This window comes from Plasmodium gonderi (genome assembly GCF_002157705.1).
Source record: "Plasmodium gonderi DNA, contig: Chr04, whole genome shotgun sequence".
NCBI classification, from domain to species: Eukaryota; Apicomplexa; class Aconoidasida; order Haemosporida; family Plasmodiidae; genus Plasmodium; species Plasmodium gonderi.
This window is the reverse complement of record NW_021628928.1, coordinates 617,733-631,617: the sequence shown is the minus strand read 5'-3', so window position 1 is coordinate 631,617 and position 13,885 is coordinate 617,733. Positions and strand designations below refer to the sequence as shown.

Here is a 13,885-nt window from a genome sequence, read left to right as displayed (position 1 = left end):
TCGTTAGTGCTGTCTAGAATGAGCAAATGGCTCTGTTAGTATGAATCCTTCTGGTTCATTTGTACTGTTCTGTCAAACTTGTGCAGGTGGAAATTGCACTGAATAATGAACTCTATTTTATAATGCTTGGTCTGGAGAATCTACAGGAGAATACTCTTCATCACCATCCTGATAAGATGATAAATTTTTTTCTAGAGAGTAATTCCTTCCATTTGCAGGATAAGATTTAGCTATTTGTATTCCTCAACATGCACTTGGTTCAGGTTCGCTACGTTCGTCCCAGACTCAGACGAATTATTGCTGAAGTCTGTCCAGACACGACAGTTGTATAAGGTTATTTATGAAGTTATGCATGAAAAAATAAAATAATAAAAATTTCGATTAATAAAATGTTTTATAATTTCCTGGATGTAGTTATCTATTATTATATTTATTTATATATTTATTTTATTTTATTTATTTATTTTTTTTTTTTTTCGATTCCATCTCTTTCCTCTTTTGTTTAATGTTTTGGAGCCCTAAAATTAATAGAACCCTTTTGTGCACCTTTCTCGTATACTATTTTTCCTGCACTCTATTCTTCTATGATGCTTCAGTTTTCTTTTTCTCACATATTACAATGTTGAAGAAAGCACGATATTTCATTATGTTATACTGATTTAAGTGAACTTTCTGCATGCACAAAATGGTAATTTTTTTTTTTTTTTTTTTTTTTTTTGCAATTCATCGTGCTGCTTATTGCACTATCTGTCTTGTTTCTTTTCACTAAACAGTGTTATACATTTTGGACGAAAATAACATAACAATGTGACTTATTAAAATATGGGGTGAGGAGAAATGGACAGATGAAATATGTTAGGAAGTACACCAAACGTAACAAAAGTTGGTGTAAAATCGTGATACTCTAATTCGGCCATCCCCCAAGACGTTAAAAAAAAAAAAAAAATTCTTTATTTTCTCCTAAATCTAAGGTGTCACACCATTTTGTGTTGGAACTTTTTAATAATTGTCTAGTATGGATATCCTTTGCGTAGTTGAAAGAGTCTCCCTATCTGTCATGGACACATAGATATATACAAACCCATTACAAAGATTTTCATACACTATTGCTTGTGAATATATATGAACCCCTTCTTTTACATTTGATTACATTTCAAAAGGTTTGAATTTGTGCAGAAAAATTAATAACTCCCCTGTACCCTTTACCTTTATTTGCGCCTTATTTATTATCCGAAGTATTATGCATATATGCATCTGTAAGGATGTGTTCATACTTTTCTTTTTTTCTAAAAAAAAAAAAACAGACAAATCGATTTTCATTATTTTTTCCATTTTAGGTAAACAACAATTCGACATATGTTTTTCAAATGAACAACTATAAGCAAAAATGGAATTCAAGTTTATTATTTTAGTTAAACAAATTTTTTTATAATATTCATATGCGGCTTTATGATATATCTAAAAGGCTTGTAAAAAAATAGGAATAAAAAAAAGATGGACCGGGTATATATGGCCAATAAGTGAAATCTGTCTATGAGCACCCTTTCGACAGTAATCCTCTTGTTATCTGATAATCCAATCAAATGATAAACTAATAAATTTATCGATTGACTTTGTTAATCATTTTTCTTCGTGTAAGAAGAATTGAAAAGTGAAGGATATATAAAGAAATAGCGTATTTCCAACATATGAAGAAAAATGGCCCTTTTAACTTCAAAAAAAATGTAAAATTGTATAAGACTTGGTAAAGTTTAGTAAATAGTTCCTTTTTAAAAGGTTAAACCCTTTTGAAATATTATTTTTTTTTTTTTTTTTTCTAAATTTTTGTGCTTTTAATTTGATTTGATTTTTTTTTTTTTTTATTTAACGTATAGGACAATAATGTTACATGCGGAAGTTCCCTTAATTAGACTTGCGTTATGAATAGAAGAAAAAAAAAAAAAAAAACCTCACCTATGATCGAGAAAGAGATCAAGGATTTTACATTACCTTATATTATACATTTTTTTTCTGTTTTATTTTATGTGGTTGTTTTTCATTTTGTTCTGTTTTTCTTTTTTGGCAAAACTTTGCAAACATTTCAAGTGCTAATACCATACCGCTACGCATAGGTGTAATTTTTTTTTTTTTTTTTTTTTTTTTTTTCCCTCCTATGATCAAATTCAAATAAAACGTTGAACCTGGGAAGATAGAAGAAACAACTTCTTGAATAAAATGCAAGTACATTGTTTGTTTCATTGTGAGCCACACCATTTTTATTTTTTTTTCAAGTGTGTGTGCTTCTCAATATTTTCCATTACACATCCTTGAAGCCACAACTTTTTTATTTCTATTTCGAGAGAATTACCTGTTGTTCAGCTTGAAGAACTTTTCGTTCGAGAGGCTGATTTTCTTGCTCGATTTTGTAAATCTGAGTTCTTTCACTATTGTAAGAAAGAGGATAATTTTTTTCTTCTCCCATTTCTTCCTTTTCTTCTCCCACTTCTTCCTTTTCTTCTCCAATTTCTTCCTTTTCTTCTCCCACTTCTCCCTTTTTGTTCTCGTTTGGGTTATCTCACCCCTGAGTGACAGCACTCGAAATATTCTAAGAACATAGCATGCCGTGCATCCTCAAGGTCAGGATATCAGGCATACGGGACTTTAATGCCTTTGAAAAATCAGAAGCTGATTCGCTTAAATATGTTGAAGTGAGTGTGGAAGAACGTATAAAGGACGAAAAATCCTCTAGAAATTTAAAGCATTTGCATGCCAACAGGGAAAATTACACCGTTCGTTGGGGCGTACCAAAAGTGCAATTTGATAGAATTTTCTGAAAACACATCCACACCTATGCATTCCCAATATATATACATGTATATATGTATGCATGCACCATTATTAGGTCACCCTGGGAGAAACAAAGCAAAGGACGAAATTCAGTTAGGAATTTTAAATTCCCCTTTTTTTTTTTTTTTGAGGCATCCCAAGTGAAGAGATAAAAATGTTCTCCATCTCCCAACATAAAACAAGATTGAGCCACATATTTTTATGATACATAAATTTTCTTTTATTCAGATATTAATAGACATACGAATGACCTGAACTTGTCCTTTCGGCTGGAAATCGCTGATGACTCTGAGCTGCAGACCTGCCCACTGAAGATAACGGTACGGATTCGATAGTGAACGGACATTCGAATGTATCATAGATTGAAAAAAAAAAAAAAAAAAAAAAAAAAAAAAAAAAAAAAAAAAAAAAAAAAAAAAAAAAAAAAAAAAAAAAAAAAAAAAAAAAAAAAAAAAAAAAAAAAAAAAAAAAAAAAAAAAAAAAAAAAAAAAAAAAAAAAAAAAAAAAAAAAAAAAAAAAAAAAAAAAAAAAAAAAAAAAAAAAAAAAAAAAAAAAAAAAAAAAAAAAAAAAAAAAAAAAAAAAAAAAACATAACCACATCCGCTCTTGTCACCACAATTATTCTTATCACCACAATTGTTCTTATCACCACAATTGTTCTTATCACCACAATTGTTCTTATCACCACATCCGCTCTTGTCACCACAATTGTTCTTATCACCACATCCGCTCTTGTCACCACAATCGATCTTATCACCACTTCCGTTTTTGTCACCGCATTACACACGCACACAGATTGACGATGTTGAAAATATAAACAGCGGATACATTCAAATAGACTTTAGTTTCTTCTATTTTCACGACAATTTGAAGCTTGAGGGATGGTTCCCCCTGTACGACTCATTAACCGGACTCAAAGGTTTTACCAACGCATACATTGTATGCATAAGTACACGAACATACATCTGCATAAACGCAAGGCAGTGTGAATTGCTCCTTTCTCCACTCCTCGCTAAAGTGGTGCATTTATTTCACCACCACAAATTATATTGATTAAATTTTAGGCGAACTTTACTGTACCATGAAATGGGAATTCTTTGAAGAAAAAAATCCCTACAATGATAACAGCGCAGGTATGAAAATTAACCGTTAGAGAGAATAGTTTTCATTACCCCCAGTCCCAGTTCTGCATTTGTTTCTCACACATTGGCAATTCTCCATTTGCTTCGCACACATTGGAAGTTCTCCATTTGCTTAGCACACATTGGAGGTTCTCCATTTGCTTCGCACACATTGGTGGTTCTCCATTTGCTTAGCACATATTGGAAGTTCTCCATTTGTTTCGCACACATTAGCAGTTTTGTATTTGTTTCTAACTTGTTCCTGCACATCCCCTTCAGATGTCTTACTCCTGGGGACAACGTCCTTTCCGAAGAATTCTCCCTACTACATTGAACAAATAATAAACTTTGCAGTAAAATAAAACAATCATACGTTCGTCTGTTCGTACATATCTGCACATAAAGTATTTTTGTGAAGAATTTCCAAATGTATCTCATCATATTTTGTATCAAGAATGATAACTGAACAAAGAAAATATTTTTCACCTTTTCTTTTTTTTTTCCTTTTTTCATAGCACGAACTTAAAATAGTTAACGACCCGGAATATGACTGGAAAGACTTGATAAGATCAAACAGGTGAGAAAATCAAAAGTGGGAAAAGCATAGAAATGGGTGTATCATAACGTGGACAAGAGTTAAAAAAAAAAATTCTTTCCATTTTTGCATCACTTTTTTGTTTTCTATTTATGCATCACTTTTTTGCGTTCCATTTTTGCATCACTTTTTTGCGTTCCATTTTTGCATCACTTTTTTGCGTTCCATTTTTGCATCACTTTTTTGCGTTCCATTTTTGCATCACGTTTTTTTTCTTTTCAAATTTTGTAGAAACTCGAATGAGGCAAGATGTGACATCATACAGAACTCCTTCATGCAAACGAGAAAAATCATAGGAAAAAAGGTTACCCATGAATTAAATTAATTTAATGGTAGGAGGTGCAAATGTGTCTCACACGTGTGGTATCGCCCCTCTCCCCATATACATGCACCTGCATAAATATATATCCAGATTATGCCTTTTCATTTGTGTTAATAAAGGGAAAATTTACTTCTTCTTTTTCCCCTATGAGTTTAGGCTAAATTGCTAGGTGGGAACGCAATCTTGGGCTACCAAGAGCATCTGAACTTGGAGGGAAGTACAACAAACAAGTAAGACAGATTTCACGAGATATCGTTTTGTGATTCTATCACGTTGTTGTTATTATTTCATTATTGTTATCACTTGGATTTTTTCTTTTCCTTGTTTATTTATCCACCTTTTTAATATACCAACTCTGGACGCATATATAACCCACCACTACCACTACCATCGCAGGATTTGCATTCGAATCATAGGAACAGTCGTGAAGCTAGCCATTAGGAATATGAATGATCCAAATTACATGAATCTTTGTGAAAATCGAAACATAAAAAATATACTTCGAAGCAATGAACTTCTGCGTCAGAATAGCATAGAAAAAAATAAAGACATAAAATTAAACAAACGTGAAAGCACACTCCTTAACTCTACTTTCAATTTTGTCGATGTTATTTTGCTGACTGTGGACACCCTTCCACATATCATAAAGTACACATATGGTAGGTTGACTCAGTTAAGAGCTGAATAGGCCACACACAAACACATTTGCACAAATGCATGTACACCAACACATGTGCAAAAACGCATATGTGCAGACGTATTTATTACATTTGTATAGATTGTATGGACTCATTCTTCCTGGTGAAAATGAAACATTCACACCTTATGCCAAGGATTTCATCATGTATATACATATATATTCACACGTACGCCGATTGCATATATACGTGTCAATTAATGTGTTCATTAATAGGAGGGCTTGTAGCTGCCAAAGCCGTTAAGGTTTTGCACCAGCGCCTGACAGAGGAACACCGGGATGAGTGGTTCCTTGAGATAAGGGATGAAGTAAGGACTGAAAATGAAATAAAATGAACAGAGTAAATAATGTGAACAAAGTGAACAAAATGAACAAAATGAACAAAATAAACAAAATGAACAAAATGAACAAAAAAAACAAAATAAACAAAGTGAACAAAATGAACAAAAAAAACAAAATAAACAAAATAAACAAAAAAAAGTAACAAAAAAATAAACTACCAGATTAATTCTATTAAAAGAAAAGCGATAGTTAGTGAAACCCTGCAATGAGGAGTGCCCATTTTATCATGCTTAGTGTCCATGCCTTGATAATGAAAATTCTATCCGTCTCTGTAACATTCAGAAACTTACCTATTTCCACTTTTCCCTTAGATCAAATCGAATGCAAAGTTTTTATCGTGCAACGTTATTTTAGGTATCACATATTCAAATCATATATATGAGAGAGTACATGACTGTGTTTGGGAAAACCTATTCACAGGATGGTTGTTTAGAAGTGATTACCCAGGATAGTGTTACAAAGTTGAGATGTTACCACACCACAGCTCCACAATGCTACATCATTAACCAAAATATATTCTTTTTTTTTTTTTTTTTTTTTTGCAGGCTACAAAGAAGATACTTACATTTACAATGATGTAATAATTCTGTTTTGCTATGGGACTGCCATAAATGTGATGTCTTCATTTTTCCAAGATGATAAAATTGTTTTCTATGTTAATCACGAGAAGAATAAGAAACATTCGTATAGGGGTTCCCCCTCGAGTTCCCAGAAAAATTTAAGTTGTGTTTATTTACATTACGCGTCTGATGATATTGAAAAGAATACATCCATTTGCAGGTAAGGATGTGACCCATATGAGAAAATGAATTTCTGTATTTTTATTTCATACAGTCTTACGGGTGACATACAATCGACTTTATACATATATGTGTAACGACATTCGTGCTCTCTCGTGTAACACGCACACTAAATATTATCCAAATATGCACCTGACATCAGCATCATATGCATCTCATATGTGCCACATGTACGTCTGACATATAGTTTCTATTTTTTTTTTTTTTTCTCCCGTGCCAGGGTTTGTAATGAGGCATGTGTTCCAAAAATCCTCATTTCCTCCTCAGGTGTCCCACAAAATATGGCTGTTATTGGAAAGTAGAATTTTAGAAAAAAGACAAAATTGTTACCCTAACTCTGCACATCACACAGAGATAACGCTAAGTTATGGTCAATGCCATGGACACTGTCCTTATTATCGTTGTCTTCATCTCCATTCCTATCTCCATCATTGTTGTTCCTTTTTTTTTTTTTTCTTTTTTTTTCCTTCGAAGTGGCTTCCTCATTTCCGCCTTTGTAGTGTACCCACTGAAGAAAAATTATGGAGAATATCTCGCAGCAGAAGTAATGGAAAGAACAAATAAACAAAAAAAATGAATTTCCACTATATCTTCTCACACATGAACGAGCGAATTTATCATGTGATGTGGTGTTGTCTACGAGAAAAAGACAATTTTTTTTTTTTTTTTTTTATCATTTTAAGATGATCGCATTTATAATCGATTCATATTTTACTATTCATTCACACCACAGATAAGCGAGATTTTTCCATTCCTGGAATTGAACCTACACAAACAAATAATCTGCAAGCTGTTGGTTAACGGGTTCAATAGCATATTCGATTACAACTTGAAATTATGCTTCAACCAGAACTACCTATTTGGCTATTGTTACGGCACAGGAATATGCATCTATGGTATTTATTCAGAAAACAAGTTTTTAATAAAATCAAATTATAAGGACAATTTTTATATAAGAAATAAAAGTATAAGTGCAAGGGAATTGAAAATAATTTATGATAATATAAATTATAGATCTTTTTTCTGCAAAAATAAAAGTCTTCTTTCACCAGTGTTTGTTCAAGGTGATATTGTGTACCATAGGAGCGAGAATGTGGAACATGCACAGACGTATAAAAGTAAATTGATTAATTCTAGCGCTAAAGATGTAACTATAGAATCTTTTTATGATGAACTTGGGTTAGAAACCAGTAAGAAGGTATCAAATGGAGATGCAAGTAAAAATAAAGATGCAAGCAAAAATAAAGATGCAAGTAAAAATAAAGATGCAAGTAAATATAAAGATGCAAGTAAAAATAAAGATGCAAGTAAATATAAAGATGCAAGTAAATATAAAGATGCAAGTAAAAATAAAGATACAGATAAAGATAAAGACACAAGCAAAAATAAGGATGCAAGTAAATATAAAGATGCAAGTAAAAATAAAGATACAGATAAAGATAAAGACACAAGCAAAAATAAGGATGCAAGAAATAATAAAGGTGCAAGCAAGAATAAAGATGCAAGCAAAAACAAAGATGCAGGAAATAATAAAAGTATTAGGAGTAACAATTATTTTAGACTAAGAGAAATATATTTGAAGGAAGAAGAAGAATTACTAAATTTTCCAAACGACAGTGATCATATGAAGGTGGATAAACATTTCAAGGGCGAAATATTCGATGATTCCATGGAAAATGTTAAATTAGGAATCAATGAGAGAAAAAGAATTAAAAAAAGAAAAGAAAAAAAAAAAGCTAAAAGAATCAAAAACAGGGGTTATATCTATGAAGTGGAAGATCATCTTGATAATATAACTCTCCTCAACATTTACGAAGATAGCATAGCTTTATACAATTATATATTCAATTTAGATGTGCAGAATTATCTAATTAATAGGAGGTGTGACAATGCTACGGCCGTTCCCAGGGTCTCCACACATCGCCTTCTGTTGTCCAGCAGGAAAAATGAAACGGGAAATGCCCAAAGTACAAATGATAAGAAGCAAATTCGGGAGAATCAACATGAGAATAATCTGCACAATAGTACATATGAAACGAAGAAAACGAGAGAAAACCTAAATGGATGCACCAAAGATGAAGTGAAAAAATTCAACATTGTAAAAGAAACGGAATCTACTTCTCCCCAACTGGAGGAGAAACCAACGTACCAACTTGTATCGGCAGAAAAGGAGAAAAATCGGTGGGAAATTCACGATAATGACAGCGGTTACCATTATGACAGTAAATGCAACTACAACTGCGACGACAATTGCGACCATAATGGGGAAAGGAAGAAAAACCAAAAAAAAGAGAACGAAATTGAAGACGTGGTTCGTAAAGCAGAAGGAGGAAGAAAAACATCACCTCAGGATATTTTTGGGGAGCATGTGCACCTAAGAGACCAAGGAGGAAAGGAATCCAACGTTAATATAAAACGTGACAAAATTCTGCATGCTGCTTCACTAGACAGTCCCACGAACATGAGCATGAGCATGAACAAATCTAGTAAAGTAAAAATTTTCAATCCAAATATTCGAGAAAGATTAATGAAAACATGCAATCGTTCATTTGTTTTAAACAGAAATGAAAACACACCACTTTTCGATAATGAATTCAGGAAAGGAACAATTCAAAGTTACGTCAAATATTTCTTTTATATTTGCACTCTAGACTTTTTGCCGAGCATAAAATTCGAAACCTATTACGAACAAAGGGACGAAAAGGCACAGAATCGAAATTATAATGATGGAATATCAAACAGTGAAATTTTTTCGAATGGGAAAAAGACCATGGTATTACCTAAGAGGACTAGTTGGGATGTGCCTCAAAAAAGGACAGCACCATACCAATCACTCTTATGTGCCATGGAAAAAAAGGATCCATTTATGGGAAACATTTTAAGCATTAACACCAAGTACTATCTTGACACAATAACCAACAGTTGCTATATCAGCAGTGTCAACGCAGAAGATTGCAGCAGTGCAAAACAAAGCGATTCCTTAGAGAAGGGACCCAGTTTGTTAATCAGTAGGAGATTGTTAGGTCTACCCATAGAGGAGAACAATGATCCGTTAAGGAATAGAGTTAGCGAGGTGAGCTGCGTCGGAGATAGCGATGAGGACTTCGACAGGGACTTTGATGGGGACTTCGACAACAACTTCGACAACAACTTCGACAACAACTTCGACAACAACTTCGACAACAACTTCGAGAGGAATGGGACCCGAGTTAAGGACTCATTAAGGGACCATACGCCCGCAGAGGAGAGAGAAAAAAGGGCCAAAATGGACCAAATGGACCAATTGGAAGAAGAAGATGAAGAAGAAAGGGAAAAAAAAAAAAAAAAGGCAGAAAAAAAAACAGAAAAGAAAAACAAAAATAAAAGTAAACACACATATCTAAATAATTTGTCCAAGAGTTACCTCTATTTAATCAAGCGAATAAATTTATTTAGCGAAAATAGCGAGCAAGAAGATGTAGTGTATGAAAAAATAAATAAAGCCTTTAATGACTTGTATAACATATTCATATTTTACATATTTGCACATAATTTAAGCCCATGTTGTATATGCAGTATAAAATTTCATTTCGTATTCATATCGGTTGATGTGTTAGAAATTATGCTAACTGGGCATTTAATAAAAATAAAAAATAATAATTCAATAAACTTGGAACTAAGCAATATGAACAAATCAATGCAAGAAAATTTGCTAAAGCATTTTTTTAATTATTTAGAAAATTACTATATTGAAAAGTGGGAGTTGTTTTTTAATTATCGAAATTTATTTCTCCCTCCAAAAGGACACATGATAGGAATGAACCCCAATTACCATTGTGGTTTTAAGCAAACATATGGAAGAGCACCAATCGGATTTCCCATCACTAAGCGAACAAGTGTAAAGAGGAAAAAAGGAATCTGGAAATTTTTCTTGGACAAAATTTTAAACTTACGATTTGGTTTCACGCGCAAAGAGAGAGGAGGAACCAAGTCTATCGGGACGACGAAAAATACAATACAGGAAAATAATTCGAAGGACAGAGAGAAGGAACTGGAGAAGGAGAAAGAAAAACGGGAACACAAAGTGAACAAATTAAGCTTATTTTTAAAAAAGACAGAAAAAAAAAATAACAAATCACCCGACATGTATAATTTATGCGACACCTTATTCCTTTTTAATGAATTAAAAAATTACATCCTTTTAGAAAACAGAAAACATTTGTTTGACTCTTTCACAGAACAAAAATTTTCCTCTATAATCATAACCCCATTGAATGTACTCCCAAATATTATAATAAAAAAATACTTCGGGGTTATATCATTACATATTGTTAAAGAAAATGTGAATTTAAAACAGTTTGATATTTTCTACCAGAGTATAATATCGGACATTCTCTTCATAGCGAAGTCCCATATAAAGGCCATTGGTGCCAATTTAATTTCTTCATTCAAGATTACCAATTTGTTTATGCGCGAGGAAAAATCCCACGCTTACGCCCTGATCAGCATTTGTGGAGATGTCGCAAAAATTTGATTCCACCTCGTAAGGCGTGGTGCCTCTCTCTTTGGAGGAATTAATAAACAGTAGACACAAGTGGAGCAACATTTATCTCCACTTTCTTTAACAGTTTGGTAAAAAAAAAAAAAAAAAAAAATGAGTGACAGTCGGAGCATTCCACAAATGCGTTAACGTCAAATCACTCCACAAATGAGTGATCATTAAATCACTCCACAAACGAGTAACGTCAAATTACCCTGATTGAATTGCTCAGTTGGGTGAAGCATGTATGAACCAAATGTGCATACATATTTTTTTCATACGTAGGTTCGCATAAGCACACTCTCTACACACCTGCATGTGTAGGGGGTTGGGGGAGAAACAAAGAGTAGGAGGACCATCCCAAGTTGATTTTCCTCCAGTGCACACTTTTCACATTCATGATTTTCATTCCATCGTGGCATTGTGTATGTCTACGAAATTCGGTTCCATTTATTGATTTCACTGGTCTGACCAATGTAGGCCATTCGTTTGTTCAACCTCGTTCCATTCGTTTTTTCAACCTCGCTCCATTATATTTTTCAACCTCGCTCCATTATATTTTTCAACCTCGTTCCATTCGTTTTTTCAACCTCGCTCCATTATATTTTTCAACCTCGCTCCATTATATTTTTCAACCTCGCTCCATTATATTTTTCAACCTCGCTCCATTATATTTTTCAACCTCGCTCCATTATATTTTTCAACTTCTCTGCATTGGCTTGGTCATCACTGTTATGTCAGTTTTTTCCTCGCAGGAACCTGGGGGAGGGTAGAGGGCATGTAAAATAGGAGGAAGGATTGGTGCACTATGGAGAGGATTCCCTCTGTGTTAGTTCCGATTTGGTTGAGTTTTTATTTCGCTTCTTGAAATTTGATCGCATAAAATATTCTCCAGTCTCCATCTGAATGTCAATTTTACGAGGCAACTGATCAGGGGGGAAGATGGACTTGTTCTCTTTCTTTCCATTTTTCTTTTTGTCTATTTTTTGTTTAATTTTTTTTCTTTGTACATTTCTTTTTTTAAAATTTGGGAGTAGTTTTTCCCAATTTTCATTTTTTAATTCTTCATTTTTTTCTAATTCTCTTTTGGCAATTAATTCTTTAATATGATAAACTGGATGTATATTTTTCATGCAATCGATTATAATTCTACGTACAATTTTTAAGGATTTAAAATATCCAATGACACTAACAGTTTTTCCGTGAACACATATATAACAATTTGTTAAAATTTCGAGTGCTTTTAATGTAGTTCCATTACTTCCTAACAATCTTTGTCTTCTTTTAATAAATTTATTTTTATTTCGTACATAAGTACTTATTTTTATTATATCACAAAATGTCTCATCATCCAAAACTCTTTTTGCATGACTAAATGGGACACTTCTCGAAAGTAGAGAAATCATATCTCTTGCTTTTATTATAATATAAGGATCGAATGTTTTCTTCGTTGTTTTAACACACATATATCCTTCTATTAAATTAATTTCGAATTTTATGAAATGATTATTTAAGGCATTCTTTATATCTGTACTGAATTGTTGCAAATACTTTTCTCTATATTTTGGAAATAAAACCTTAAAACTTGATTCTTCCAGGAAATGATTCTTATTATCTTCTCTCGTGAACTTATCTATTTTCCAATGGTCTATGTTTTCATTATCCCAAGGTTTCTCCTTCCTGTATTTTTGCTTTTTCCTTTCATGGTTCGTTTCGATTTGCCCTTCTGTTACTACCATTTTAACGGAAAAAGTAGAAAATTGGGAGTAACGAAGAGAGTTTCTTCTAACTACATATATAAACGAAAAAAAAAAAGCATGTAAGTATGTATGTATATAATTGTACAGGAATACAAAAATATACATAACAATGATTTTTCTTTATGTATATATTTATTATGCCTTTGGAGGGTGCGGGAATAAAACAGGTTTTTTTTTTTTTTTTTTTTTTTTTTTTCCTTTTGTTACAGCTCTCAATGGGTATGAGCTTGCAACAGAGTCAAAATTTTTTTTTTTTTTTTCAAACAAGTGGTGAAAAAAAAAAAAAAAAAGTTTTAAAAAAATTAAAGAAAAAACAAATTATATAGTTGCTTGATCTCTATAAACTTTCCACTATGGATTGGTTAAATTTTCCGCAGTTATAGGATTTACTTTAGGAATATTTTTCTCGACCTTTTTTTTTTTTTTTTTTTTTTTAAAAAAATTTTCGTAATGCATTTCTACTCCAACCCTACTAAAGGGTGAGTAAAGAAGAAAAGGCAATCACGGTACGTTAGCATAAGAAAAAGAAAATAGAAAAAAGGAAGGTATTATAACACAGCTTAACATAACATGACACTTTTAGTTTCCCCACTCCCGCCCCCAAAAAAAAAGTGTAACTATATTCGAATGGTTTGGGAAATATTTCCTTTTTCTGTCATGGCTATTTTAATTTGAACCACAGGTATCATACACAACTGCCGCATCGAAAATGCTGACTTGGGGAAAGTTTAAGGGGGCACAAAAAAAAAAAAAAAAAAAAAAAAAAAAAAAAAAAAAAAAAAAAAAAAAAAAAAAAAAAAAAGAAAAAGAAAAAAAAAAAAAAAAAAAAAAGGAAACCCAACAAAAAAAAAAAAAAAAAAAAAAAAAAAATTTTATACTTAAACAAATGGCATTAAAATTAAAG

The 13,885-nt window shown here is 32.3% G+C and overlaps 2 protein-coding genes across 2 annotated transcripts; one reads left to right on the top strand and one right to left on the bottom strand.

The window, feature by feature from the left end:
* Nucleotides 1-2,597: 2,597 nt before the first annotated feature.
* On the top strand, nt 2,598-11,215 carry PGO_041260 (hypothetical protein, conserved; the record flags this gene model as incomplete). The annotated part of the gene is made up of 16 exons (XM_028686314.1): nt 2,598-2,687; nt 2,882-2,918; nt 3,055-3,146; nt 3,621-3,744; nt 3,890-3,958; nt 4,226-4,299; nt 4,462-4,523; nt 4,773-4,845; nt 5,020-5,093; nt 5,260-5,522; nt 5,777-5,868; nt 6,214-6,256; nt 6,448-6,682; nt 6,923-7,000; nt 7,177-7,246; nt 7,436-11,215. The coding sequence occupies 16 exons, from the start codon at nt 2,598-2,600 to the stop codon at nt 11,213-11,215; spliced, it is 5,256 nt and encodes a 1,751-aa protein (XP_028542115.1).
* Nucleotides 11,216-12,027: 812 nt separating this feature from the next.
* On the bottom strand, nt 12,028-12,960 carry PGO_041250 (KRR1 small subunit processome component; the record flags this gene model as incomplete). Its single annotated transcript, XM_028686313.1, has 1 exon — nt 12,028-12,960. The coding sequence occupies one exon, from the start codon at nt 12,958-12,960 to the stop codon at nt 12,028-12,030; it is 933 nt and encodes a 310-aa protein (XP_028542114.1).
* Between the last annotated feature and the right edge of the window lie 925 nt (nt 12,961-13,885).